At 42.7% G+C, this 27,437-nt stretch overlaps 1 protein-coding gene across 1 annotated transcript in view; it reads left to right on the forward strand.

Annotated features, from left to right (window-relative positions):
• TMEM59 (transmembrane protein 59) overlaps nucleotides 1-27,437 on the forward strand; it is a 131,818-nt gene that overhangs the window by 79,631 nt on the left and 24,750 nt on the right. Inside the window, exons 5-6 of the mRNA XM_069232638.1 lie at nucleotides 5,678-5,759; nucleotides 21,912-21,999. Of these exons, the coding sequence (XP_069088739.1) occupies nucleotides 5,678-5,759; nucleotides 21,912-21,999 (170 nt within the window). The remainder of the gene's footprint in view (nucleotides 1-5,677; nucleotides 5,760-21,911; nucleotides 22,000-27,437) is intronic.

Genomic DNA, 27,437 nt, shown 5'->3' on the forward strand with positions numbered 1-27,437 from the left:
GTTAGGGGTCCCTTGCCTCAGAATAAAGGAGGCTGTTGTCCCATTAGACCCTATTGGTCCCACTGACATCCCCTGCTCCTGAGCTGTAGCTTGCTGCCTCAGACTTTCTAGAGTGGGACAGGCCTTCCTCCCTGGTGGGTTCCCCGGCACCAAAGAGCTCAGCTGTGTCAGCCTTCAGCTCCTCTGGTGTGGTTTCCACCCAAAAAGTATGTTCCTCCCCCTCAGGAGTGGGTTCCTCATTGGAAGTTTGAGAAGGAGGCAACTTTTTACCCCACCACACTCTTTTTAGGAGATTCCTGGGCCATTGTTCCAGATTCCAGTGCTCCTTGCTGCCTTTGCTTTTTAGCCTGTGCTCTGATCAAAGCAAAGATATGCACAGGGATGCCCAGCATTTCTGCATAGGCCTCCAACGCCACTTCAGCCCAAGTGGAAGTCTCCAAGTCACTGCCTAACAGACACTCTACAGGCAGATCAGAGGACCCCACAACTTTCTTTGGGCCAGTATCTCCCCTTCTTCCCCCAAGCTAAAGTCAACAACTGCCATGGGGTGGCACTGAGTGTTGTTATGAGCATCAGTCACTTGGCACGAGTGACCAAGTAGGTATTGTTCAGGTGGCACCAGTTTTTCAGTCACCATTGTGACACTGGCACCTGTGTCCCTGAAGGTCTTAGCCTCAACACCATTTATTAAGGGATGCTTGACCATATTAAGGGGACAAGCAGCTATGGTGGTAAGGTCCATGCCACCCTCAGAGACCAAAACTGCCTCGGTGGTCACCCTGACTAGCCCAGAGCCCAGTACAGTCCCCAAGGTGAGCCCAGCTACACTTTTGGACTGACTATTACTACCACTACTGTTGCTACTACTAGGAGTAGTAGTAGTAGTAGTAGTGGTGGTGGTGGTGGTAGTCGTAGTAGGCTTGATGTTCTTTTTAGGACAGGTGCTGTCATTTGTGCTATGGCCTTTCTGTCTACATATGTAGCACCAAGGTTTCTTGTAGGAAAAGGAAGAGGACTTAGACCCACCCCCAGAAGAGTTTTGTAGGCCCGATGAAGACTTTCTTTGTTTTGTCCCCACGCTTGTCCTGATTCATAGAAGAATCCTTTTTCTTGGAGTCACCACCTGAGGAGGTTTTCCTAGTCAGCCTGCTACCCATTTGTCTGTTTTCTTACCCAATTCTTGAGGAGGGGTCAGAAATGAATCCACCAGGAACCAATGCAGTCTGTTAGATGTGCAATTATTAAATATGTGCTCTCTCAAAAGTAGACTGTATAAGCCCTAAAAATCATGCACATTGCTACCATGTAACCAGCCTTCCAGGTACTTTACAGCGCAGTCAACAAAATCAACCCAGTCGTGGAAGGACTGCTTCCTAGTCTCCCTGAATTTGATTCTGTACTCCTCAGTGGTTAAACAAAACCCATCAAGGAGTGCATTCTTGAGTGCCTAATAGTTATCAGCATCTTCTCCTCAGAGAGTGAGGAGTTTGTCCCTACCTTTATCAGAAAAAGAAAGCCACATGATGGCTGTCCACTGTCTTTGAGGACCCCTCTGAACTTTACAGGCCCTCTCCAAAGCAGGGAACCACTTGTTGATGTCATCCCCCACCTTCTAAGGTGGGACAATTTTGCTTAGGTTCCTAGAGTCATAAGAGTTCTCCCTGGCCCTGGTGTCCCCAAAGCTGTTGCTGCCACCATGGAGTGTTAGCCTCAAACTCAGTTTTCCCTTTCCACTGCCAAGGCCTCCTTATCTAGGGCTAACTGCTGCTGCAGCCGCCTCAGTTTGGCCTCCTGTAATCTGTTTACTGAGTTCCCTATCTAGGGATTCCCCGCCTGAGTTAGAGTGGTGGGCCACATCGGACACTGATGAGACATGGGTGTTTACAGATAAGGAGGCCCTATCCCTCCTCGTGGAGACCCTTTGTACCAACCCCCTGGGAGTAAAAATGGACTTACTTGCTAAATGGGCAAGAAATGGGGGTAACCAAGCCAAAACCAATGGTGCCGTGAGACAGGGAGTTGGGAGGATCTAGTGGTTGTCACGCAAAGAGTTCAGGAAGAGATGTGGTGGAACACAGCACAGTTAACAGCAGGAAGACCTTTTACACAAGCAACTCCTATAGTGACCATTATTAGGGATGTCTCCCATATGGGTTTTGAGGCACATATGGGATCACTCAGTGTAAGAAATGTATGGACAGAACACAAGGCAATACAACACATCAATGTAAAGGCAGAGTTCCTAGCCTTAAAAGCCTTTCAGAAAGAGATTTTGGGAAAAACGGTACTGATACAAAAAGACAGTAGTGCAGCAATATTTTATATCCACGAACAAGGGGGAACTCAGTTGTTTGCCCTGCCAAAACTAGCGCAACAAATTTGGAAGTGATAATTCAGAGACAAATTTACCTGTCAGCAATTAATCTTCCAGGGAAGGACAATGTCTACATGGACAGACTAAGCAGAAAATCATCAAGTACCCAAGAGTGGGAACTCAGTTAATCAGTACTCAAATAGTCAAACATTGGGGTCCACCAAAACGGATCTCTACGCAACACTACTAAATGTAAAATGTCAATATTTCACATTCAGACATCAACACCACCAATCAATATGGAATGCTATGTCAGTCAGGGGTATTTGCTTACCCTTTTCACCCCTGATACCTCAGATGCACAGGATAATTAACAAATGCAAACAAGACAAGATTACACTAATTCTTATGGCCTCGCAGTGGGCATTTCAGACTTGGTACTCAGAACTGATAGAAATAGCAAGAGAAAACATTCAGAAATTGGCAAAATGGCACAACCTACTGCCAATGAAAAGGGGGTAAGTTCTCCATCCAGAACCAGAAACATTAAGTCTAGCAGCATGGCTCCTGAAGACTTAGTTTGCCTACCTGCACCTACCCCAGTGCTCAGAGAAGCCAGAAGGCCAACTACAAGAAAATATTATATGATAAAATGGGAAAGATACTCTTTAGAGTGAAATACGGGGTCTACTACACCAAAAAACAAACAATGTTACAATCCTAAAGTATCTCACTCATCTTCTAGATTGCAAATTAACATATGCGTCATTAACAGTACATTTAACAGTTCACATGGCCTATACAATAAGACTCCTAGGAAGAATTCTCTTTTCGTGTCCTGTAATTAAAAGGTTTTTGAAGGGAGCAAAAAGAATAGCACCCCCCAGAAGGGTACCTGCATCAACATGGAACTTAAACTTGGTTTTAACACAAACCGTTTAAACCTCTTCGCAAAGCATCATTAAAAATGTTAACAATAAAAACAGCTTTTCTAGTAGCAGTGACATCTCTGCGTAGAGTTAGTGAGTTACAAGCTCTCACTATTCAAGAACCTCATGTACAAATTCACAAGGACAGGGCAGTCATGAGGACTGACCCACACAATCAGTCAATACAAATCCCATGTTTTTTCCAAGAACCCAAAAAGCGCACTGATAAAGCACTACACACGTTGGATGCTAGAAGAACAATCATGTACCATATAAAAAGAACGAAAACAATCGGGGAAAATAAAACAATTATTTGTATCCATTGCAGGAAATAATAAAGGTAATCCAGTCACCAAAGTTAAAATTGCAAAATGGATTTCTTAAACTGTTTGTGTCATGCAGATGCAGGAGCACCATTAAATTAAAATCCAAGAGCACATTCAGTACGCAAAAAAGGAGCAATAATAGCCTTTCTAGCTGACATATCGGTGAATGATATTTGCATGTCTGCTACATGGTCATCTGTGCACACTTTTAACAAAACATTATTGCATAAACATTCAAATGAACAAGGAAGCGAAGTTGGACAAAGAGTATTGAACCAATTATTTACCAACTTAAGCTCATTTTCGTCCCAACCACCGCAACAGTTATTACTGCTACAAAATAAATGCACAGCATGTGAATCCAGAAAAGATGTGCCATGCACAACAAAATGGTTTCTTACCAGTAGGCGTAGATTTGCAGCTTGAAGAATTTTCTGGTATTCACAAGTGACCCACCTTCCTCCTCAGAAGATGAGGTGATGTATTAAAAAAATAATAATAATAATAATCTGAAGATGGCGACCCACAGGAAGGCTTCCTGGGAGGGCATATGACGTCACAAGAGGATGGTCCAAGCACCAAATGGTGGAGATTCTCACCGCCCAGTAACAAAATAAAAATAAAAACTACTACTACTACTTCAGAGAATTCCATTCTCAACGAATAGATGCCGGAATAGTGCACAGCATGTGCATCCAGAAAATTCTTCAAGCTGCAAAACTACACCTACAAGTAAGAAACTAATTCATTTCTTGGATTGCATGTCTTAATGTGGGTTTAGTAGGTGTCACAGGGGCTTTTTTGATGTTATGGTTTACCTTCCACACTGATTCAGATTGATATTCAGCCAGTAAGGTGCTTTGAATGACTTGAATATACATCTTTATTTGGAGTTAACACTTTAATTTTCTTGGAGAGTGGCTTTATTTGATCAGATAAGTTGCTAATGGCATTAGATAGGGTTATGACAATCCCATCTCTGTTCAAGATAATTTTGCAGTTGATTTAATGTTCTAGGATGGAGGGTCCAAGAGAGGATGAGGTCTTCCTGAGACCAATGAAAAAAGTGGGTGAAAGGTTTCAAGGGTGTAAGAAGTGTCATCATGTTCCTAGACGGGCATGGTTGAGGAGGTCTCATCAAGATGCGTGTTTGGAACAGGTGTTTCCTGATTATCGAATTCAGGAGGAAAAAAAGAGATGTGATTGTGTCATTGCACTAATTAATTGCATTTTGCTAAGCTTCTGTTAGGTGTTCATCGATCAGCAACAAAGTAGATGACATTAACATGCAATATTTTTTTTCTGAAATTAAGCCCTGATTCACTAGACGTTAACCAGCTCATCCCTCCGTACAAGCCATTTTTGTTCCAGTTCTTTAGGTGGAAAGTCTTACAACTGTGTAATTCTGGTTTCTTTCTCATAGGCCTGTCCCCTTTTGGGAATGCCCAAAAAGTGCAGGATATTTTGAGGTTTCATCCTTTGCTAGAAACCATGATATATTCCTCGTAATTAGGTTAATGTATACGCTATTTCAAAATGAGATTTCTCTTATTACGTACACCACTTTGACTTTAGCTGATAGTAGTAGACTGGAAACTACAATTATCAAAATCTAACATTTTTCTTTAAATGCACTTTGATACCGTGGATTTAATGTTCCATCCAGGAGGCAGCACATCAAGGAAATGAACGTATATAATTTGAAGAAATTCTGAAAAACAATACAGTTGAACTGCGGCCAGTAAATTGTGTGCAGATACAGCCGTACATTACAGATCTGAGTTATCTAAATATTTGAAAGAGCATGGGGAGGCAAGCTTGATTTCTTAAAACTTTGCCTATAAATGCAACTACCATTTGGGATGAATTTGTAAAATTGAATCTTCGTTATAATGATGTGAATAATGTAATCAGTATGGTAGTGTGGTTCTCCAGGAATACATGAAAAATGAACTTTCCTGTATACAGTTGTGACATCCATCCCTAAGTTCTCACATGGACTGTGCAATTCATTCCTTGCAATCCCACAGTGTGTTGAATGCCAACTGATATTATATTCATGATGGTATAAGAAAGCTCTTTTGAAATTATGCTTTGTTTTGTTTCAGTCAAAGCCTGATGTACAGTATGTGCCAGAACTATTACTGGAGTCCACAGATCTGAATGATTCACCGACCCATAGAAAGTGTGGTATGTTAATGTTGTTCACATTATTGTTATTTGTACACATCACCTCTACATGTGGAGCAGTTGTATATAGGTTTACCAAATGCCATTCAAAGGATGCTGTTATTGACTGTAATCTAGGTCGTAGCCTTCAAGCAAAAGCAGCGTCATAAATGCAACAATTTCATTCCCTGGTTGGCTGCTCCTTATGGACTTGAGATGTAGACCAGGGTATTTTCCTGGCTTGACCTCTCAAGTAGAGTTAATGATATGTTTATGGAGGTAGAGAGGATTTTCTGTTAATGATACTCAGATTGTGTAAGATACCCAAAAGTCCATACCAGATTGATTTCTGTACTTCTGTAGGTTTAGCTTCCAAAGATGACAATTGCCTCACCAATGTCCCCTATCATAATCCTTAGGACTCTGAATGTATACATCATGGGGAAATTAATGGGTAATTTCTGAAGTCTGGTGAAATACTTTGACGTTTTGTGTGCAATCCACGGCATCAGTGATGATATGGAGAAAATATAATCAGCTCGACTTATATTACAGAAAAATATGTAATAATTCACCTATGCACCCCTCTTATACAAGTTCACTACCTTTAAAAGTGGATGAAATTACAACTGTTGCAGAGTGAGAGCAGGCTGAATTTACCGGTGTATGGAATTTTCTGTGGCAAAAAGATGGTTGCTGCGACATGTGTAGAACTGGGCACTGATGGCAAAGCTCTTAAGCCCAATAGCTTGGGATAAGCCAACGTGGTCAAAAGTGGAAGGCATAACTTGGAGATCGAAGATCTGTGATTAGGCAATGCCAAGAGGAATACAGTAAAGGAGCTCTTAAAAATGAAAGGTCTGTAAGAAGGCAATATGATCTAATAAAGACAAATGAACTGTGCATTTGAAGGCAGGTGCTATAGGGAACATCTGAGGTTATACATGCAAAAGAAAATTTATTTTTAAACCATATGACTGGACTGGGCAGAGCAACAGAAATCTAGGGTGTTATAGATGGAGCACTAGCACCTAAAATTTTCTGTTGTGCTAAAGCCGTCCTGGGACGAGGATGTTCAAAAAGGATAATAATTAATATTTTGGCACAATCCTTGTGGTCTTTATTGTAAACTTATTAACACTGCTATGTGAAACATCTAAGCTAAAGAAATCTCCTGGGGTACAAAGGGACCTGGTACCCCGAGCCCGGGTGACTCTGGTGGGATGTGATAAGCCTTCTTTGTTCAAGCACACTAGCGATTTGGACAAAGGAACCTGCAGCTCCAACTAGCCTACATGTATGAGGTGTAAACAGCTGATCATTGCAGCTCATCTAATACTGCCTAATTGTTATTTGATTTGTATGCATGGCCATCAAAATGTTGCTAATCTTACTGTTTTCTAATAGCAAATCTCAACAGATTTCATGATCTGTAAGCAAGAAATTGTTGAGCGTGCCCCTAAAGGTCAACGCCCTTATTATTAACACTATTTCGCAGCACAAAACTAATGATGATGCACTCCAGAGTAATGTTGATGTGCATTTCATTAAAGTCTATGAAACAAACTTACCTTTACTAAACTTGTGACGTAGGATGCTTTGTAAAACAGTGTTTGCAGTATCACACTTTTAAGACCAGCATTGGCAAAGGGGCAGAAGATATTAGATAGATATGCCATAATTAAGTCTTTGTCACTCTGCACAACTGTTTGGACAACATTCAAAGTGCAATCTGCATATGATACTGCAGAAAACCGATAACTTCATTACATGTGTTTTTGAGTAACTGGTCAGTTGGCAGTTCAGAAAAGGCACCAATCGTGCCATTGCATCCATAAATAAGGTTGAGAGATTTTAAAAGACTAATTAGGTGAGTTGTTAGAGATGTCCTGTACTGTGGGTGCTAAGTTATATTGGAAATATCACCAACTGTTTATCAAGATTGTAATGATATATTATGCAGCAAGGTTTTCTAAAATATGAGGCATATTGACTGGTGGTATTCTCACCCAATTTAACTAGAAACAACATTTGTTTTGTAAAACCTGCAACTTATGTGGCAAATGCAGCACATCCATAATAATGCTGTAAGATCTTCAACCACAGAGTCTAATAAATTCACTGTCCCTTCCCATTGCCTATTTTAACAATTTATTCCTGAAAGGCAAACAAACTCTGAACATTCCAATTTCATTCAGTGCCAGTTGTTGACCTTGAAAATTACAGCTATTTCAAGCTAACTTCACCAAATATAATATTTAAAAAATGCATACATACAGGAGGTGGAATCATATCAAAACTAATTTGACTCGCTAAAGGTTTTAGCTTGAAGGGGCTGAATCTGACAGGCTGTTGGCTTGAATTCTGAAAAGGGAAAGCCCAGCCATGCATATCTTATCAGTGAGAGGTGATACTGGGGCAGAGCGGTGTATCAAGGAGGGTATTAACAATGTGTTGTAGTAGCCTCTGCAGTATTTGTACTCCTGGCTGTGGGAACTCCAATGTAAGCTATGCTGGGGGCGCTGCAGAACATGTGGATATCCAAGTTGTCATTAAATAAAAGGCACCTATAGGGTCAACCTATAAATTCATTTGAAATTAAATTTGCAATCAGAAGCTAAACACAGGCAGAATTCCGGACTGTGATAGCCTAAATGTGGAACTACATGAGGCATATGGGGAATTGTTAGCGGAACAACTCCTTCAGGTTTTTCCTGAAACCGTTGCCCTAGGCATACTGAAACCAGGCAAGGATACTACAGGTGGTAATGCACACTGATCGTTGTCTATGTTAAATATAGACAACAAGGCTTTTGGGAAATTGTTGCCACTAAATCTGAATGCAGTAATGACACACCTGGTGCGCGATAACCAGTGTGGATTTGTGCCTTGTTCAGGAAAATGGCCCATGTCCTAGGTGAAATGAGTGAATGTGCTGTCAGGATTGACTCTGGTTTTGTTCAATATGGAAAAAACTGTTGACACTATCTTGCAAATGTTTAGTATACTGAAGGTTAGGAATGATGGCTTCTATTTTCGAAAATGGGTGTCTCTCCTGTACACATTGTCAGGCTAAAGTCAGAACCATCCAACAGTGATGTCAATGAGTGGGTGCTACAGCATAGCATCATGCATGTGTGCCTGCTACCTCCTTCATCAGCACTGTCAAAAGAACGTCTGGCAAATGACCTTAAACAAAAACTAAACTGAACGGTAATAGAAGTACATGGTTGGCAGCATTTGGCAATGTTGTATGCTGACAGTATGATGGTCAACTTGAGTGACCCTGACTACAATGTAACATATGTATTAACAATACTGGATTCTTTGGGGGATTGAGTGGGTTGCGTGATAACGACAATAGGAGCTCTGAGCGGGGTGCACATTGTATCATGGGAGCCCCCCTAGGAGATGCATTGGTTCTAGTATTTAGGTGGATAGGTTTCTCACACAAGCATGGATTGGCACAAACAGAGCATTAAAAGACTGCTGACAAGCATTCACAGATCCTTTACTTTCTAATATGGACTGCCTCTGCTATACCTTATACCGCAAGCATTTTTCAAACTCCTACATCTGTAACTCTTAAGCTTGGTATGAGTGGTGGGTAAACAATCGGTGAAGGTAGATAATATGACTGAGTATATGCCATGTATTTTTTGCTTAAATAAAATTTAATATTCCCTATTTCTCCAGTATTGGGGTATCTTTCATAGACTCACATACTTGAATCATTCCCCGTCGTCGAAGTGGGAGTCCCATGGTACATAGACCATTCACCCCAGTCATCGGAAATTCTTACGGTTCAGGGTTGCAGGCACTCATTACCAGTTCAGAGTGTTGCCTTTTGGCCTCAGATCGGCCCCAAGAGTTTTCATCAAGGTCTTGGCACCAGTTGCAGCCTACCTCAGGCAACGAGGGATTCAGGTGTTCCTGTACTTAGACGACTGGCTTATAAAAGCACAAACAACGTTAAAAGCTGCCAGGGACACAAGAACATGTTTATCTCTCTTCAGGACATTAGGCTTAACAGTCAATTACCCCAAGTCTCATCTAGATCCTTCGCAGAACATCACCTTTTTAGGAGCCGTCTTGGACACAGTCCAAGCGAGAGCCTTTGCTTCGCACGACAGACAGAAGAGACTTCAAGATCTAGCAACCCTTCTCAGCAGAAGAAGGTCCGCTTCTGTTTGGACCTACAAGTCTTTTCTGGGGATGCTTTCTTCATGCGTTCCGTTGATAGCAAACTGTCTACACATGAGAACACTTCAGCAGCAATTGGACACTCAATGGAAGCAAATAGAAGGATCTTTCGACAATATAGTTCGAATAACTCCATCACCGAGGCAAGCCCTCAAATGGTGGAAGGACACCCCCCCTCATCTCGCAGGGTCTCTCCTTCCTGAAAGACAAACCAGTGCACATTATAACAACAGATGCATCCTTAAAGGGATGGGGCGCACACTTACAAGACCTATCAGTGAGAGGGAGATGGTCCACACAGGAGTCGACTCTCCACATAAACGTATTAGAATTAAGAGCAGTTTCCTTGGCACTCAAAGCCTTCCTCACCAACATCAAGGGTTCCTCGGTGTTGATAAAAACCGACAACACCACAGTCATGCATTACCTCAACAAGCAGGGGGGTACAAGATCACAGGCGCTGTCTCTACAGGCACAGGAACTGTGGCATTGGGTGCTTCGGCATCGGATATCGATCAGAGCGGAACATCTTCCGGGAGCTTCCAACACTTGGGCAGATGCCTTAAGCAGGACCCGAACCAGCTGTCATGAATGGGAACTCAATCAGACAATTATCGACCGCCTCTTTCATCGTTGGGGCAGACCCAGTCTGGATCTGTTTGCGACCAGAGAGAACAGAAAATGCCAACACTTCGCAAGCTGGCGACCACAGAGAGGATCAAAGGGGAATGCGTTTTTGATCAAATGGTCAGGGATTTATGCCTACGCTTTTCCCCCCGCTCCCGCTCATCCCGAGACTTCTACAGAAGATGAAGAGGGAACCATGCCGGCTTCTATTGATTGCTCCCAAATGGCCGCGCCAGTTTTGGTTCACGGAGCTTCTATTACTCTCGGAACAGCCTCACATACGGCTGAGACCAGCACCAGACTTGCTAACGATGAATCAGGGGCAGGTCTGTCATCCCAACCCGACTTCTCTTTGATTATCAGCCTGGCTCCAGAATTCTATGCGTTTGACGGCCTAGATATCCCTTCAGACTGCAGGGAAGTGCTTGCCTGTGCCAGGGCCCGGTCTACAAATAAGACGTATAAGCTCAAGTGGAAGAGGTTCTGCATATGGTGTTCAACTTCTAATGTTCATCCTCTGAAGTCCTCTCCAGAACAGATCCTTCCATACCTGTCGCATTTAGCGAAGTCAGGTCTTTCCCAGTCGTCTATCAAGGTCCACCTTGCTGCTATATCCCGTTTCCGACGGACATCAGAGTTACCGTCTTTATGGTCATCCAGGATAATAAAGCAATTTCTAAAAGGCTTGTTCAGGATGTTTCCGCCGATTCACCGTCCTCCACCTTCCTGGCATTTAAATATTGTGCTCTCCCGATTGATGAAGCATCCATTTGAGCCTATTCACAAAGCAGACCTGAAATATATCTCTTTGAAAACAGCTCTCCTTCTGGCCCTCACTTCCGCGAAGAGGGTTAGCGACATCCAGGCGTTCACAGTCTCACCACCTTTTCTGCAATTTAAATCAGAAATGGTCATTCTAAGAACTAATCCAAAATTTATCCCCAAAGTTCCTTCGACCTTTCATTTAAATGAGCCGGTGGTTTTGAGAATTTTTTTTCCAAATCCTCGAACTCCAGCAGAGCGAGCATTACATTCTCTAGACATTAAACAATGTCTGAAATTCTACATACAAAGGACTAGCAGCTTTTGTAAATCTGAACAACTGTTTATTAGCTATGGACAGATCAATAGCGGCAAGGCTGTTTCCAAACAAACCATAGCACGCTGGATCTCTTCTGCCATACAACTCTGCCACCAGTTAGAAGGAAAACCGCTATCATGCAATGTCAAGGCGCATTCCACTAGAGCGGTATCCACTTCGGCAGCTCTCCTCGCAGGAGTTCCTCTGAACCAGATCTGCAGAGCGGCAACGTGGATGCGTGCCCACACCTTTACCCAACACTTCTGCCTGGATACTACTGACAGGATGGATGCCGCGGTAGGACAAGCAGTGTTACGTAATTTATTTGCATAAGGTGAGGCAATAATCTTCTTTACCCTCCATCCTCGAATGTACTTCCAGACTGATATTTATCATATATATGGTTACAGTTGATGTATGTATATATTTTTAAAATATTGATAAACATATGTTTGATGGCATCTGTCGCTGTAGATACACATGTTGTGCATAGCCCGCCATCTGGTGTTGGGTCGGAGTGTTACAAGTTGTTTTTCTTCGAAGAAGTCTTTCGAGTCACGGGACCGAGGGACTCCTCCTCTTTGTCTCCATTGCGCATGGGCGTCGACTCCATCTTCGATTGTTTTCTTTCCGCCATCGGGTTCGGACGTGTTCCTTTCGCTCCGGGTTTCGGAACGGAAAGTTAGCTCAAAATCGGAAAATTAAGTCGGTATTGTTGCGTTCGGGATCGGGTTAGATAGCATCGACATCGCATCGATACAATAACATCTCCGTTGCCCTTCGGGGTAGTTTTCGATCCCCCGTCGGGGCCTGGTCGGCCCGACCGCGTGTGACATCGACGCTGATGGAACGGACCCCATTCCGTTTCTGTCCTAAATGCCACAACAAATACCCATATACAGACCAACATTCGGTCTGTAACCTGTGCCTGTCGCCCGAGCACAGGGAAGAAACTTGTGAGGCCTGTCGTGCGTTCCGGTCCCGAAAAACGCTCCGTGACCGCCGAGCCAGAAGACTGCAAATGGCGTCCACGCCGACAGGACACCAAGGTTTCGAGGAACAAGAAGAAGTAGAAGCCTTCTCGATCCATGAATCGGACTCGGACGAATTCGACGACCATGAAACAGTGAGTAAGACGTCGAAGATAGCACATAAGAAAACTAACAAGGCCCAGGGGACGCCACTGCCGTCAGGCCATGACTCAACCCATAAACTCGGTGACCGACCATCGGCACCGAAGAAGGGCGAAATAGTGCCGAGATCGTCCGACTCGGGTCGAGACACAGGCACCCAGCCATCTCGGGACCGAGATAGTGCTGCCGGCAAAGATCGACGCCGAGATACCGGAGCCGAAGCTGCTCGACGCAGAGACAGCGGCACCGAGGAGGATCGACGCCGAGAGGGGCCGGCTCCGAAAAAGAGGAAAGTCGCCTCGGAGCCGAAAAAGAGCGTGGACATGGTTTCGGTGCCAAAACGACCCGCAACCGAGCCAGCTACCGGTTCCTATTCAGAGGAACAATCACTGTCCTCTCAGATACGAAAGCATAGATTCGAAGAGGAATTACAATCCACCGAGGTGGACCACACTCAAAGGATTTTTATACAGAGTGGAACAGGGAAAATAAGCACCCTTCCCCCTATTAGGAGGAAGAGGAGACTGGAGTTCCAACAAGAACAAACACCACAAACAAAACTGGTGAAGAAGGTAACTCCGCCACCCTCTCCTCCACCTGTGGCTACCATTTCACCAGCACAGACTCCGTCACATTCACCGGCTCACACCACCTTAAGCCAAGGTGACCAGGACCAAGATGCTTGGGACTTATACAATGCCCCAGTGTCGGACAACAGTCCTGAGGCGTATCCTACAAAGCCCTCACCACCAGAAGACAGCACAGCATATTCACAAGTGATGGCTAGAGCAGCAGAGTTCCACAACGTGTCTTTACACTCGGAGCCTGTCGAAGATGACTTCCTCTTCAACACCCTCTCTTCCACACATAGCACCTACCAAAGCCTGCCTATGCTCCCAGGAATGCTAAGGCACGCAAAGGACATATTCAAAGAGCCTGTCAAAAGTAGGGCAATAACACCGAGGGTGGAAAAAAAATATAAGCACCTCCCACAGACCCAGCTTTCATCACCTCCCAACTACCACCAGATTCGGTTGTGGTAGGGGCGGCTCGCAAGAGAGCAAACTCCCACACATCGGGCGATGCACCACCCCCAGATAAGGAGAGCCGAAAGTTCGATGCAGCCGGTAAAAGGGTCGCAGTACAGGCTGCAAACCAGTGGCGCATCGCAAACTCTCAAGCGCTCCTAGCGCGATATGACAGAGCCCACTGGGATGAGATGCAACACCTCATTGAGCATCTACCCACAGAACTACAAAAGAGGGCGAAACAAGTGGTTGAGGAGGGCCAAAACATCTCCAATAACCAGATACGCTCCTCTATGGACGCAGCGGACACAGCAGCAAGAACGGTTAACACAGCAGTAACCATCCGAAGGCACGCGTGGCTACGAACATCTGGTTTTAAACCAGAGATACAGCAGACGGTGCTCAATATGCCATTCAATGAGCAACAATTGTTCGGACCTGAAGTGGACACGGCAATTGAGAAGCTAAAAAAGGACACTGACACTGCAAAAGCCATGGGCGCACTCTACTCCCCGCAGAGCAGAGGCACTTTCAACACCTTCCGCAAGACAACCTTTAGAGGGGGGTTTCGGGGTCAATCCACACAACCCAGTACCTCACAGTCAGCACCGTCCACCTACCAGGGACAGTACCAAAGGGGAGGTTTTCGTGGCCAATACAGAGGGGGACAATTCCCTAGAAGCAGGGGAAAATTTCAAGGCCCCAAAACACCTACAAACAAACAGTGACTCGCACGTCACTCATCCCCTCCACACAACACCAGTGGGGGGAAGAATAAGTCAGTATTACCAAGAGTGGGAAAACATAACAACAGACACTTGGGTCTTAGCAATTATCAAACATGGTTATTGCATAGAATTTCTACAAATCCCTCCAAACATACCACCAAAGGCACAAAATATATCAAAACAACATTCGGACCTCCTAGAAATAGAAGTTCAAGCATTACTGCAAAAGAACGCAATAGAACTGGTACCGGATACACAAACAAATACAGGGGTTTACTCACTGTACTTTCTAATACCAAAGAAGGACAAAACACTGAGACCAATCCTAGACCTCAGAACACTAAACACATACATCAAATCAGAACACTTTCACATGGTCACGCTACAGGAAGTGTTACCATTGCTAAAGCAACAAGATTACATGGCAACCTTAGATCTCAAAGACGCGTATTTCCACATACCAATACATCCGTCGCACAGGAAATACCTATGGTTCGTATTCAAAGGAATACATTACCAATTCAAAGTATTGCCCTTCGGTTTAACAACTGCACCAAGAGTCTTCACAAAGTGCCTAGCAGTAGTGGCTGCACACATCAGAAGGCAGCAAATACACGTATTCCCGTATCTAGACGACTGGCTAATCAAGACCGACTCACTGACAAGGTGCTCACACCACACAGATCAGGTCATACAAACCCTCTACAAACTCGGTTTCACCATCAACTATGCGAAATCACACATTCTGCCGTGCAAGGTACAACAATACCTAGGAGCCACAATAGATACAACAAAGGGAATAGCCACTCCAAGTCCACAAAGGGTTCAAAATTTCCAAAAGATTATACAACGCATGTATCCAACACAAAAAATACAGGCGAAGATGATATTACAACTACTAGGCATGATGTCCTCATGCATAGCCATTGTCCCACACGCAAGGTTGCACATGCGGCCCTTACAACAGTGCCTAGCATCACAATGGTCTCAAGCACAGGGTCAGCTTCTAGATCTGGTGTTGATAGACCGCCTAACATACCTCTCGCTTCTATGGTGGAACAACATAAATTTAAACAAAGGGCGGCCTTTCCAAGACCCAGTGCCACAATACGTGATAACAACAGATGCTTCCATGACAGGGTGGGGAGCACACCTCAATCACCACAGCATACAAGGACAATGGGACGTACATCAAAGAAAGCTGCATATAAATCACCTCGAACTACTAGCAGTTTTCCAAGCATTAAAAGCATTTCAACCAATCATAACTCACAAATACATTCTTGTCAAAACGGACAACATGACAACAATGTATTATCTAAACAAACGGGGGGACACACTCGACACAGCTGTGCCTGCTGGCACAAAAAATATGGCGATGGGCAATTCACAACCACATTCGCCTCATAGCACAGTTTATTCCAGGGATCCAGAATCAACTTGCAGACAATCTCTCTCGAGATCACCAACAGGTCCACGAGTGGGAAATTCACCCCCAAATTCTAAACACTTACTTCAAACGTTGGGGAACACCTCAAATAGACTTATTTGCAACAAAAGAGAACGCAAAATGCCAAACCTTCGCGTCCAGATACCCACACAGGCAGTCTCAAGGCAATGCCCTATGGATGAACTGGTCAAGGATATTTGCGTACGCTTTTCCCCCTCTCCCTCTCCTTCCATATCTAGTAAACAAATTGGGTCAAAACAAACTCAAACTCATACTGATAGCACCAACGTGGGCAAGGCAACCATGGTACACAACACTGCTAGACCTATCAGTAGTACCCCACGTCAAGTTGCCCAACAGGCCAGATCTGTTAACACAACACAACACAAACAACAGATCAGGCATCCAAACCCAGCATCGCTGAATCTAGCAATCTGGCTCCTGAAATCCTAGAATTCGGACACTTAAACCTCACACAAGAATGTATGGAAGTCATAAAGCAAGCCAGAAGACCATCCACTAGACACTGCTATGCAAGCAAATGGAAAAGGTTTGTTTGCTACTGCCATCATAATCAAATTCAACCATTACACGCATCTCCAAAAGATGTAGTGGGTTACTTACTACACTTACAAAAATCGAACCTGGCCTTCTCTTCCATTAAAATACACCTAGCAGCAATATCTGCATACCTGCAGATTACCCATTCAACTTCACTATTTTGGATACCTGTCATTAAAGCGTTTATGGAAGGCCTCAAAAGAATTATACCACTAAGGACACCACCCGTTCCTTCATGGAACCTCAACATCTTCTTAACAAGACTCATGGGTCCACCCTTTGAACCTATGCACTCTTGCGAAATACAATTCCTAACATGGAAAGTTGCATTTCTCATCGCCATCACATCTCTAAGAAGAGTAAGTGAAATTCAGGCGTTTACAATACAAGAACCTTTTATCCAACTACACAAAAATAAAGTAGTCCTAAGGACCAATCCTAAATTTTTGCCAAAGGTTATTTCACCGTTCCACCTAAATCAAACGGTAGAGCTACCAGTGTTCTTCCCACAGCCAGATTCCATAGCTGAAAGGGCACTACATACATTAGACGTCAAAAGAGCACTAATGTACTACATCGACAGAACTAAAAACATCAGAAAAACTAAACAACTGTTTATTGCATTTCAAAAACCTCACGCAGGAAACCCAATATCGAAACAGGGTATAGCCAGATGGATAGTTAAGTGCATCCAAATCTGCTACCTTAAAGCAAAAAGACAACTGCCCATTACACCAAGGGCACACTCAACCAGAAAGAAAGGCGCTACCATGGCCTTCCTAGGGAATATTCCAATGCACGAAATATGTAAGGCAGCCACATGGTCTACGCCTCACACATTTACCAAGCACTACTGTGTAGACGTGCTATCAGCACAACAAGCCACAGTAGGTCAAGCCGTACTAAGAACCTTATTTCAGACTACTTCCACTCCTACAGGCTGAGCCACCGCTTTTGGGGAGATAACTGCTTACTAGTCTATGCACAACATGTGTATCTACAGCGACAGATGCCATCGAACTGAAAATGTCACTTACCCAGTGTACATCTGATTGTGGCATCAGTCGCTGAAGATTCACATGTGCCAACCCACCTCCCCGGGAGCCTGTAGCCGTTTGGAAGTTAGCTTCAACTTTGTACATTTGTAAATATATTAAATCTTAGATAGGTACATACTTATTCACTCCATTGCATGGGCACTATTACTAACAAACAACTCCTACCTCACCCTCTGCGGGGAAAACAATCGAAGATGGAGTCGACGCCCATGTGCAATGGAGACAAAGAGGAGGAGTCCCTCGGTCCCGTGACTCGAAAGACTTCTTCGAAGAAAAACAACTTGTAACACTCCGACCCAACACCAGATGGCGGGCTATGCACAACATGTGAATCTTCAGCGACTGATGCCACGAACAGATGTACACTGGGTAAGTGACATTTTCATTAACTACCTATATAAGTCCATATAGGAAGAAATGTGAACAAGCATGTTTTCTGGTATTTGCAGAACTTAAGCATCTCTTCTACTGCTGACTATTCTGATTCAAGCATGTGAATCTATGAAAGATACTCCAATACTGGAGAAGAAAATAAGTTACTTACCTGTAACTGTGGTTCTCCAGTATTGGTATCTTTCATAGATTCACATGCGACCCACCCTCCTCCCCATGGGGGCTCACCTCTTTTATTTTCTTAAAATCACCAGTGCGGAGAAATCTGAGAGACTGAGCCTCTGTGCTGAGGATTCTAAAGGGGTGGTCTCGCCTGATTGGCTGACCGTTGGGCCTTTCCTAATGAGGCAGATAGCTAGGAAAGTGAATTTATTTTTGCCATTAACTACAGTGAGAAAAAAAAAAGGGATTTATCTATGTATTGCTTTCTATGTACCGTGGGACTCCCACTTCGACGACGGGGAATGATTCAAGCATGTGAATCTATGAAAGATACAAATACGTGAATCTATGAAAGATACAAATACTGGAGAACCACAGTTACAGGTAAGTAACTTATTTTCTTCTCTTATACAGTACTTTTGGTAATACCTGAATATAAATTGACAAAGTTGATTAACATGTCCTAATGGAAGGAGGGTTGGTGCACACTAATGGTAGACCTTTAAGTGACTTTGATGTAGAGCCTTTGCAGTTTTGACATTGCTGTTTCTTTGCATTGAACAGCACTCCAAACCCAGGGAACTGGACAGAGGTGATGCTGCCAACAGCACTGAATCTGTCACTTATAGCATGAGTGGACTGCCGAAGAGGGTTAGTTTCTAGAATAAGAATACATCAAATGATTAGAAGAGTATGCCCCACAATGACTCATTGGTGGAATGGAAGTGGGAACTTGTTTGTGGTGAACCATTTTCTGGGAAGGAATGGAAAAATACACTGTCATTACGTTTTACAGGTACTAGCAATGCTAGATTTAGAGTGATACATATTAACATTATACATTTTAACATTGTACATTGAGCTTATGTCACTCCAACCATGCTGCATAGGCTGATTTCAGCTAAAGAAATGAAAATTCCTAAATGCTCAACCACACAGATGACCTTTCTTCATATGATATGAATTTGCCTCGTGCTGTCCACCCTCTGGAGTATGGTTGCTGATCAATAGAAGAATGGGGTGGGAATGGTACTTACTGTTGAGCCTCACACACGTTTGCTGGGTATGTTTGCCTTATGCACAAAGAATAAAATTAGAATGAAAGCAACATACTTCACGTTTGTTGCTGGTTGAGTTCTGTCTGGCCAGGCATTGGATTTCTATTAAAGCCCCAAAAGGTGAAGAGTGGGACGACTGATGTTTTGGAGTGTTCTGCGGCAGAACAGATACAATGTAGCTTTATATAACTGACTTTTAAGTAATAGATGACCTGACTGACTGGAAGAAATTTTAAATATAATATACCCCTCTTTACAATCATCCCCCCTTAACTACATGTTATGTTATGAGATTTGTAAAGCGCATGGCTTCTCCAGCAATGGGGCTTCCCGGTAGTAAGCCTAGGCAGGAGTAGGAACAGCTACTGCAAAAAGTGAAGAGTAGTGCTCTGCAAAATCTTAGAGAAGAAAGCCAAGTCTTTGTAATCTTCCTAAAACACAGGTGGTTCTCAGAGTTCCTGATGTAAAAAAGGTAGCAAACTCAAAGTAGCAGGGGCCTTGGCTCGAAAGGAGCAGTCTTTGGCTCTTACTCACCTGACACGGGGAACCTCAGTCAGAATAAGATCCGCCACATGTAGGGATCGCCAATACAGAAGAACCAGTTTAGACAAAATACGGGCCCCCTGGGAATACAGAATTTTATGAACCATGCACAAGGCCTTAAAACATACGTGCTTCTCCTCAGAGAGCCAGCGTAATTTATATTGAAGACATGTAAGGCAGTGTGTCTACCCTAGAGCTGCAAAACTGTTTGCTCCATCCTGAGTGTTCCAAAGGACAAAATGGCTCCTAACCTGGCACTGCAGACTTAAAGTGCAGTGTTTACACTACTAGTTCAACTTTGCCATTAAATTCAGTGGCCATACCACCACTTCCCTTTAACTTACAGGCCTCAAAAAATCATAAAAACGTTACTAGATCTGCAGGTCAAGTAACTTGAATAATCAACTCGGCCATAACTGTAATGTACTTGACTCTTAAACGGGTCTCAAATTGCGTGATCCTAGGCAAATAATTTACTTATAGCATGCTATCAGGACAGGAGTGTTTCTCAGTTTATGTTTAAACACTCACTTTTAATAAATATATCACTAAGGCATGATGTGGTCGCACACTGTCATTTACAGACAGTAAATTTTCAAGTAATGTCCAAAAACTTTCCCACTAACTTGCAGCTGTGCTGATCATACTATATGATCTATTAACAATTTGTGAAAATTGGGTTTTACAAAACATATCTATTCTTTGCACATTATTAAGTAAAGTGGTCTGATTTGTTTTCATCCTTTTAAAATATTTTTTCATCACACAGAAGTACATACAATGGGATTTCACAACTGCTGAAATATATTTTGAAATGTTTGTACAGTTGACTTACTTATTTGAATGCTGTGTGTTAGATAAAACCTGACACCCTACAGCCTCTCATTTCACACTATTTCTGCAGCAGGTCAGACAGTTCACCTTACAAAATCCTGGAACTCTGCAGTCAGAAGGAAAATTAATTGCAAGACAAACTAACTTTTGACCTCTGTCTCTAAACACAGAGCAAATGTGACAAGAACAAAATTTTAAAGAGTCTTTATTGCTTCTTATGTTTTTGACTGAACAGAACACCTGTTCTTTATCAACTCACCAGAAGGGGCGAGTAGGTCCTAAAAATAGCGTGCCTTGATAAAATGACTCTCCACAGTGAGTAGGCGAGTACATTTTTCGAGGACTGCCTTATATGAAAGTCTTCCCTAAGGAAGGCATAAAAATATACTCCTTTATAAATTGTTGTCCTTGGTCTTTCATGTTGTGTGACCTTTTTATTTTGTTTGGAACTGGTAAATGCTTTGCACTAAGTTCCTTTGTTAAAACTTGCTACTCCAAGCCACAGCTACCTGGGTTGAGCTGAAGATGATACAAAAACTTTCTTGGGTCTAGTCGGGCTCGTTTGTCAGTATATTCAAATACTTGCAGCACAACAAAACGTCTTGCTGTCATCCAATATTAAAGTTGGTCTGCCAATGGCCCCATATTCATATTTGCCAATGAAACCTCTGACTTTGTAAGTTTGGGCTTCTAAAAGCATGAATCTGTCCATGCTCCTGGGGCATTTATCTACAGAAGGAGCATCATACTCGTGTTCTCATGTATGCCCCTTGTAGCAAGCAACTGCCCCAAATTAATCTGCATCATTGTTTTCTACGTGGCCAATAATTTTTGGTTTCAATTCTGAGAGCTAGTCTACAACTGAAGACAAATCTCCCTCACTATGTCCCAAAAGACTTAGAGCCCCACGCCTTCAAACAGAATGGGGAACGTTCTACTTGTTTGGTGAAGACTGCATGCAGTTAAGGAAATTAATGTAATTTCTTGTGCAACAGCCTAAATGTATATTATGTGCAATACAGTGTGTATATATAATACAAAAAAGTACATATAAGATTTGGATTAAGCAGAGCCATGGAGAAATGGTTAACTCCTTAAGCATAATTTTAGATTAGTCAGTGGATTTGGGCTAGTTGTTTGCATGTGATCTGGAAGACCTTTTTGGACTGTTCATTACAAAGCTTAGCATCTAACTGGCTAAATTAAGGGAGGGAGTGAAGCAAAATATGTTCTTGAACAATGTCTATGCTGAAATGTATGTCCACAATGTTATTTTAATGTGTTGTGCTGATGTGTCTGTATATCTGCTGCCAGATATTTCATTACAAGAGAGATCATGGCTCCAAGGGACAAAAGACTTTGAACAAGATGGAGGGGACAGTTTTGTAAGATGTCTTTCTATGTAAGTATATGTGTGCTTCTTTTTTCAATTTGTTTGAATGACAGTGTCATATAAGTTAAATCTCGCCTATGAAGGTTGTTTGCTTTTAGAATACCCTGTATTTATTTTTGCAAAAGAACAACTTGTGACCACTTGACATCCCTGTTATCATTTGAACGCTCCAGATAATTTTGTTCTAGCAATAAATGTGCTTGAGAGTGATAACACAAAGAACAAAGACCATGGTTGTCAACTATTGTGCCTAATTCTGTACCAGTTTTAGAATTTTTCTCGATGCTTCCTGTTTGTACAGTGACTGCTGTTCACATTTATGAGTAGTGTCTTGTAATTCATGAATAACCAGGATGTGTGTCTTGAAATGGATAATGTCATAGAAGTTTACAGTTGCTAACTCCTCATTGCGATCAGTTTGTTCTGTTCCATTGTCTGTGTTACTGGCCCACAGCCACGTTCACATATTTCCTGGCTAGATGATTCTTCAGCCTGACCCACCATACATGTAAGTGTCATGTTAGCTTCATGCTGTCCCTATAGAACTACCACATTACTTGTTTCAAGAGCTCCCTTCCCCAGGGTCTACATTTAGATACCATATGGATAGTGCCCGCATGTCTCCCAGTCTGCTTATCGTAGTACTTTGGTGCATTTTAAACAAGTGCTTGTGCACATTAGGTAACTGTTGGCTCCACCACTTTGCAGGTGTAGTATGGGCGCCAGTGGGTAAAGATGTAAAATAGTTCCAAGCACAGTGTGATAATTAGAGTGAGCGAGCAAAGTAGCATAACCAGCCACAAAGTTTTTCACTTTTCTCCATCAACAGTGCCTGAGCGCCATGATCCCACGTCGGTGCTGACAATAAGGCAAAATATTGAATCCTGTATGTTATAAGTTCACCACAGAATCTTGGCTGCAGTTGAATTTTCAACTGAATATCCTATTCCTACCGACTTTGTGCAGGAATAAACCAGATCTTGTTCAATGGATGGCGAAAACCTGCCATACTGCAAATAGTACCGTTGATGTAGTGTTTTCCACCTCCCAGTTAGTAACGTTTACCCAGGTTTCCTTACTGGCCTCGACTAACCACTGCCTAATTCAATTGCAAATCTGTGTTAGGGTGTCAGTCTCTTCTGGCAACTCTTATATCAAGACTGCACTTTGGAATAGGATAAATGTGGGTGAAAGCTAGAGTTTGCCAAAAGCTTTGGCTTACTGTTCCACAAACGCTAATCTACTTGTGGAGAAAAGGTTTGGCAGTTGTCTTTCATCTGCTTTCATGAACTGTTTGACTGTTGCTAAAAAGCTAAGACAGTTCGCAAAGCTTCACAATCTATGGTTTACTGCAGCCCTTCAGACATAGATTAGTATTGAGTCATGAAGAGAAGAAATGGCAATTACCCATGCATGATCTTGCCCACTCAAAATATTGCTCTTAAATATGGCAATATAAAACTACTTTATTTTTTGGAAAAAACACTTTTATGAGAACAAAATCTCTGTGAACTCTGTACATGCACACTTTGTGGTGGGTTTAGGAAATAAACCTCCTCTTTTACACTGTTGTTTTCTGCAATAGTTAGTTAACTTGGGCTCAAGATCATTTTTGGCGAACATGCACTTACAAATATTGATTAATTCACTTATCAACAGGTGCAGACACAGCATGCTGCCAACACTGTGGCGGAAGGCGACGTGGCAACAGTAGCTGTGAGACACACAGCAAATAGAGGTAGAGACAGAGTAGGCATTTCAAAATGAAGCTACTGCGTGCCACATGAGCACCAGGTGCGCATGGGGAAACAGCAGAACACTCACTCCCTGTTGCTTGAAATAAACAGACAACAAGCATTGACAAAGCCAGTAGGTTTCATCAGTGTGAAATCTATGGGCTTTGTCAGTGTTTTTTTTGTTTTTTTTTTTAAGATATATTGCACAGCAGTGCAACAGGGTAGGGTGGGAAGCAACACATTGGAGGTGGTTGGGGAGCACCAACAACTGACAGCAGGAGGAAAATGGGGCAAGCAACACGAAGGAGGTGTGGTGAGGAAGGAGGGAACAACAAAACAACAGGGAGGGGGCACAAACAACACAAGGGAAGGAGACAGACTGCAGACACATGCACTCTTTGAGAGTACTTGTCAAAAAGTTTTTTAAAAAACGAAAAAAAAAAAACAGAGCCAGTGGAAGGAAACTGTATTACGTCCATGCTCCACAGCAGAGGGACACACTGGAAGCATCAGGAGAGAGCAGGAGGCAATGACCAGTCAGAAGAAAGGAAACGAGTCCCATGGAAGCCAGCCAATTCTATGCAATGGGCGGGCTATAAACCTATTATTTTTTTTATCTTTTTTGTCAACAAAAGGTGTAAAAACCTAAAAAGGTGAGCAGTGAATTACAAGTGGGATGCTCAATGGCAAGGGTGCTAATACAGTTTTTTTTTTCTCTGAATTCAGTTGAATCTTGGGCTTAACCTCTGGGGGAGGGAATCCGAGGTTACTGATAATTGAGAATAGGAGAAAGGTGGCTGGCTGCACTTTGGGACTTTATGCTAATGGATCATGGAGGGCTTTGAATGTGGACCCCTGTAGAAGGCCAACATGTGTCTAAGACCGTTGACATGTCTTTGCGGTCCGTCGGCCATCGTTCACGCAGCTCAGGGCCACGCTGAGAACCATGAACCCCAGGGCAAAATTGTGGTTTTTTTTTTTCCTTTTTTAAATTTTATTTTATTTAGCATTCCCTGACCACCTGAACCAGGGGTTCAAGGGATATAACACCCTGCCCTGTAAGGCACTCTTCAGTATATATATTTTTTTTTTGAAGAACCTCTTGACCGCAACATTTTTCTGAAGTTATGGCAGCCAATCAGAAAGCTTATGGTGTGTAGACCCAAAATCGTAAACAGGAGAATAAACCTTGTCGAATTGGATTTTTTAAATGTTTTTATTTATTTTTATTTTGGTCTACGGAAGGGCCAGGAGGCGGAGTTTCTAAGTTTAATTCCAGTCAGCTGTTCAGTGGCGAAAAGCAAAGAAGCCAATGGAAATTAAAATGGCAATCATCACTTTTTGATAATCCTAATCCCCACCCCCGTCCCCAAAACTTTTTGTGGCCTCCATTTGACGGATCTGCATTAAAGTTGTCTTGCTGAGCTTAAGAATGCATATTTCACTATACACATTAGCATATATTGTTTGTAATACTTCATGTTTATTTAAAAAAATATATGTATATATTTACCCCAAGCCTGGATCCAAGGGGTTGAGGTAAAATCACATGAACAAGGCCTCATACCAGTTAGAGAGTGGTTTCCCTGTGTGAAGCAATTGTAACAAGCAATCTGGCAGACAGGATTTTTCCCATGTCGGTGCTGTGATGTTTACTTCAAATTCTACCTTTGTTCTGTAGTAAGAAATGGCTGCGTGTGCATTTATTAGCATAATTGCAGTAAATAACCTGTTATGGGGTCACATTTAGTATTAACAATGTTGGGTGAGGGAAGAGGGTCATGTCTTACAAGTGGCAAAGCCTAGTATGTGCATATATGGCTTATGCCATGGCATTTTTCAAGTGTAGTTGTTTAAAATAAATAATGAAGGTGTTTACCTTGGTGTACAAATATAGTGAAATTTAAAGAACTGCATCCTGGTTTTGGTTAGAGTTGTATTGAGGAGGCCTCATGACTAAATAAGAACTAGCAAACCAGTGCCCTGCAGCTGTAGCAGCTAAAGCAATGGAAGCAGGATAAGTCTCCTTATGCCAAATTGTCTCCCCTTTTTACCATAAAATGTTGTTCACTACAAATAATAAAAGTGGAAGTTATCTTTGAGGAAATTCTTGAAGGTCGGGGTGCCTACGTATGTACACTAAAAAGAGCAAGAGTCTCTCCTATCTAAGAAAAGTATTGGTATTACAGTTAGAGGCGAGGACAGAAGGGCAATACGACAGGCCAATTTCCTAAGCTACCAAGTCCATCGTCTCTCACCTTCCTATGTGCATAGTGCCAGTCTGGCTAGACTCTAAACCACAACCTGACTAGGGCTTTCTAGACTGGTGCTTGTCCACCTTACAGAGCCTTTGAGAACTTTAAAGGGACTTTGGGCATGAGCCCCTGCTCAAAATATTAGGCTTTCTTTGTTCTAGCAGGAGTAGATAGTTTCCTGGTCTTTTAAACATTGAGTAGTTCAGCTCAGGTTTCCAGCCTTGAGTTATCTTCCATTTCATTCCTTGTTCATGAAGTATTTTTGTCAGTAGGCAAAAAAAGGAAAACAAATAAAAAGATGCATGGCTACTGCTCATGTCATTAATTCCCATTACTGCTTTTTTGTCATTATTTTACTCATTCAACTCAAGTCTGCCTGGTTCATATTGCCATATGTGTTACTGGTTCTTCTCTGATTATCCAACTTTGTTTTTGTGTATACACAGCAGCCCTTGCCCTTGTGGCTAGGTAGGTGATGTGTAGCTGCATTTATGCTTTAGTCTTTATTACAATGTATGTGTCTCTCTCATACGTCCTCACCCATCATACCGCCATGCACTCCATCGCTTAACATGATAACCGCATCTTGGTGGTCATCATGCATGACATGGAAACACTTCTCATATACTCAAAACAAAAAAAACACCTTTCTAACCACACACCCTGCATGGTATAGCTTGCTAACCATGTGGGTAAGCACTTCAGTGTCCCATATATGGGTAGAATACACTATGAAAATGTTACAGTACTACAGGCGAGCAAAAGGCTCCTTTCCCAAAGGGCAGATTTCAGCTGCAAAGGCCTAATATCTGCACAACTGCCACCAAGATATTTCTGGTCAAAGTTAGGGATGCATAACATTTTTAATGGGCAAGGCTTAATGTACTTCAGCTTCAAATTAGGATAACAGCAGGATCCGAGGGATGTCTCTGCAATGCTGAGGGTAAGCAGAATCGGACCAAGTACCCAGGAGGACTATCTCGAGACATTGTGACCAGCCTTAAGGTCGCCAGGGGTAGTTTGATTTTTCTTGGCTTGCCAGCCTTGCAATACGTTTACCTTCTAATTCTGATAAAGGCAGATTGCAAGTTATTTTTCCACAGTGTAAAAGGTCAGGGGGTGGGTTGAAGTGTGTAAGTCAGTAAAGCTAGCTTGAGACATTACAACAGCCTTTAAACAGTAGGGGGTGGGGTGAATTTCCCTAAAGCTTTCCTCTAGGGCCTAAAGCAGTAGTTAAACGAACAAGGCAGGGAAAGGCTTAGCTCTCTCATGGCAGTCTTGAGCTTGTTTCTCCTGCAGACAGAATGAACACACTGCTATGTGGAGCTGACATTCCAAGATGTTCATATAGGAGTTGTCTAGGACAGGAAATGACACCTCTACCAAGAGGCCTTTGATATGAAACAGTAGTAGCCTATAGGTGAGAGCAGAGTTAATAAGGTTGAAGGAGAAAAAG

Source organism: Pleurodeles waltl, chromosome 4_2 (assembly GCF_031143425.1).
Source record: "Pleurodeles waltl isolate 20211129_DDA chromosome 4_2, aPleWal1.hap1.20221129, whole genome shotgun sequence".
Classification (NCBI taxonomy): domain Eukaryota; kingdom Metazoa; phylum Chordata; class Amphibia; order Caudata; family Salamandridae; genus Pleurodeles; species Pleurodeles waltl.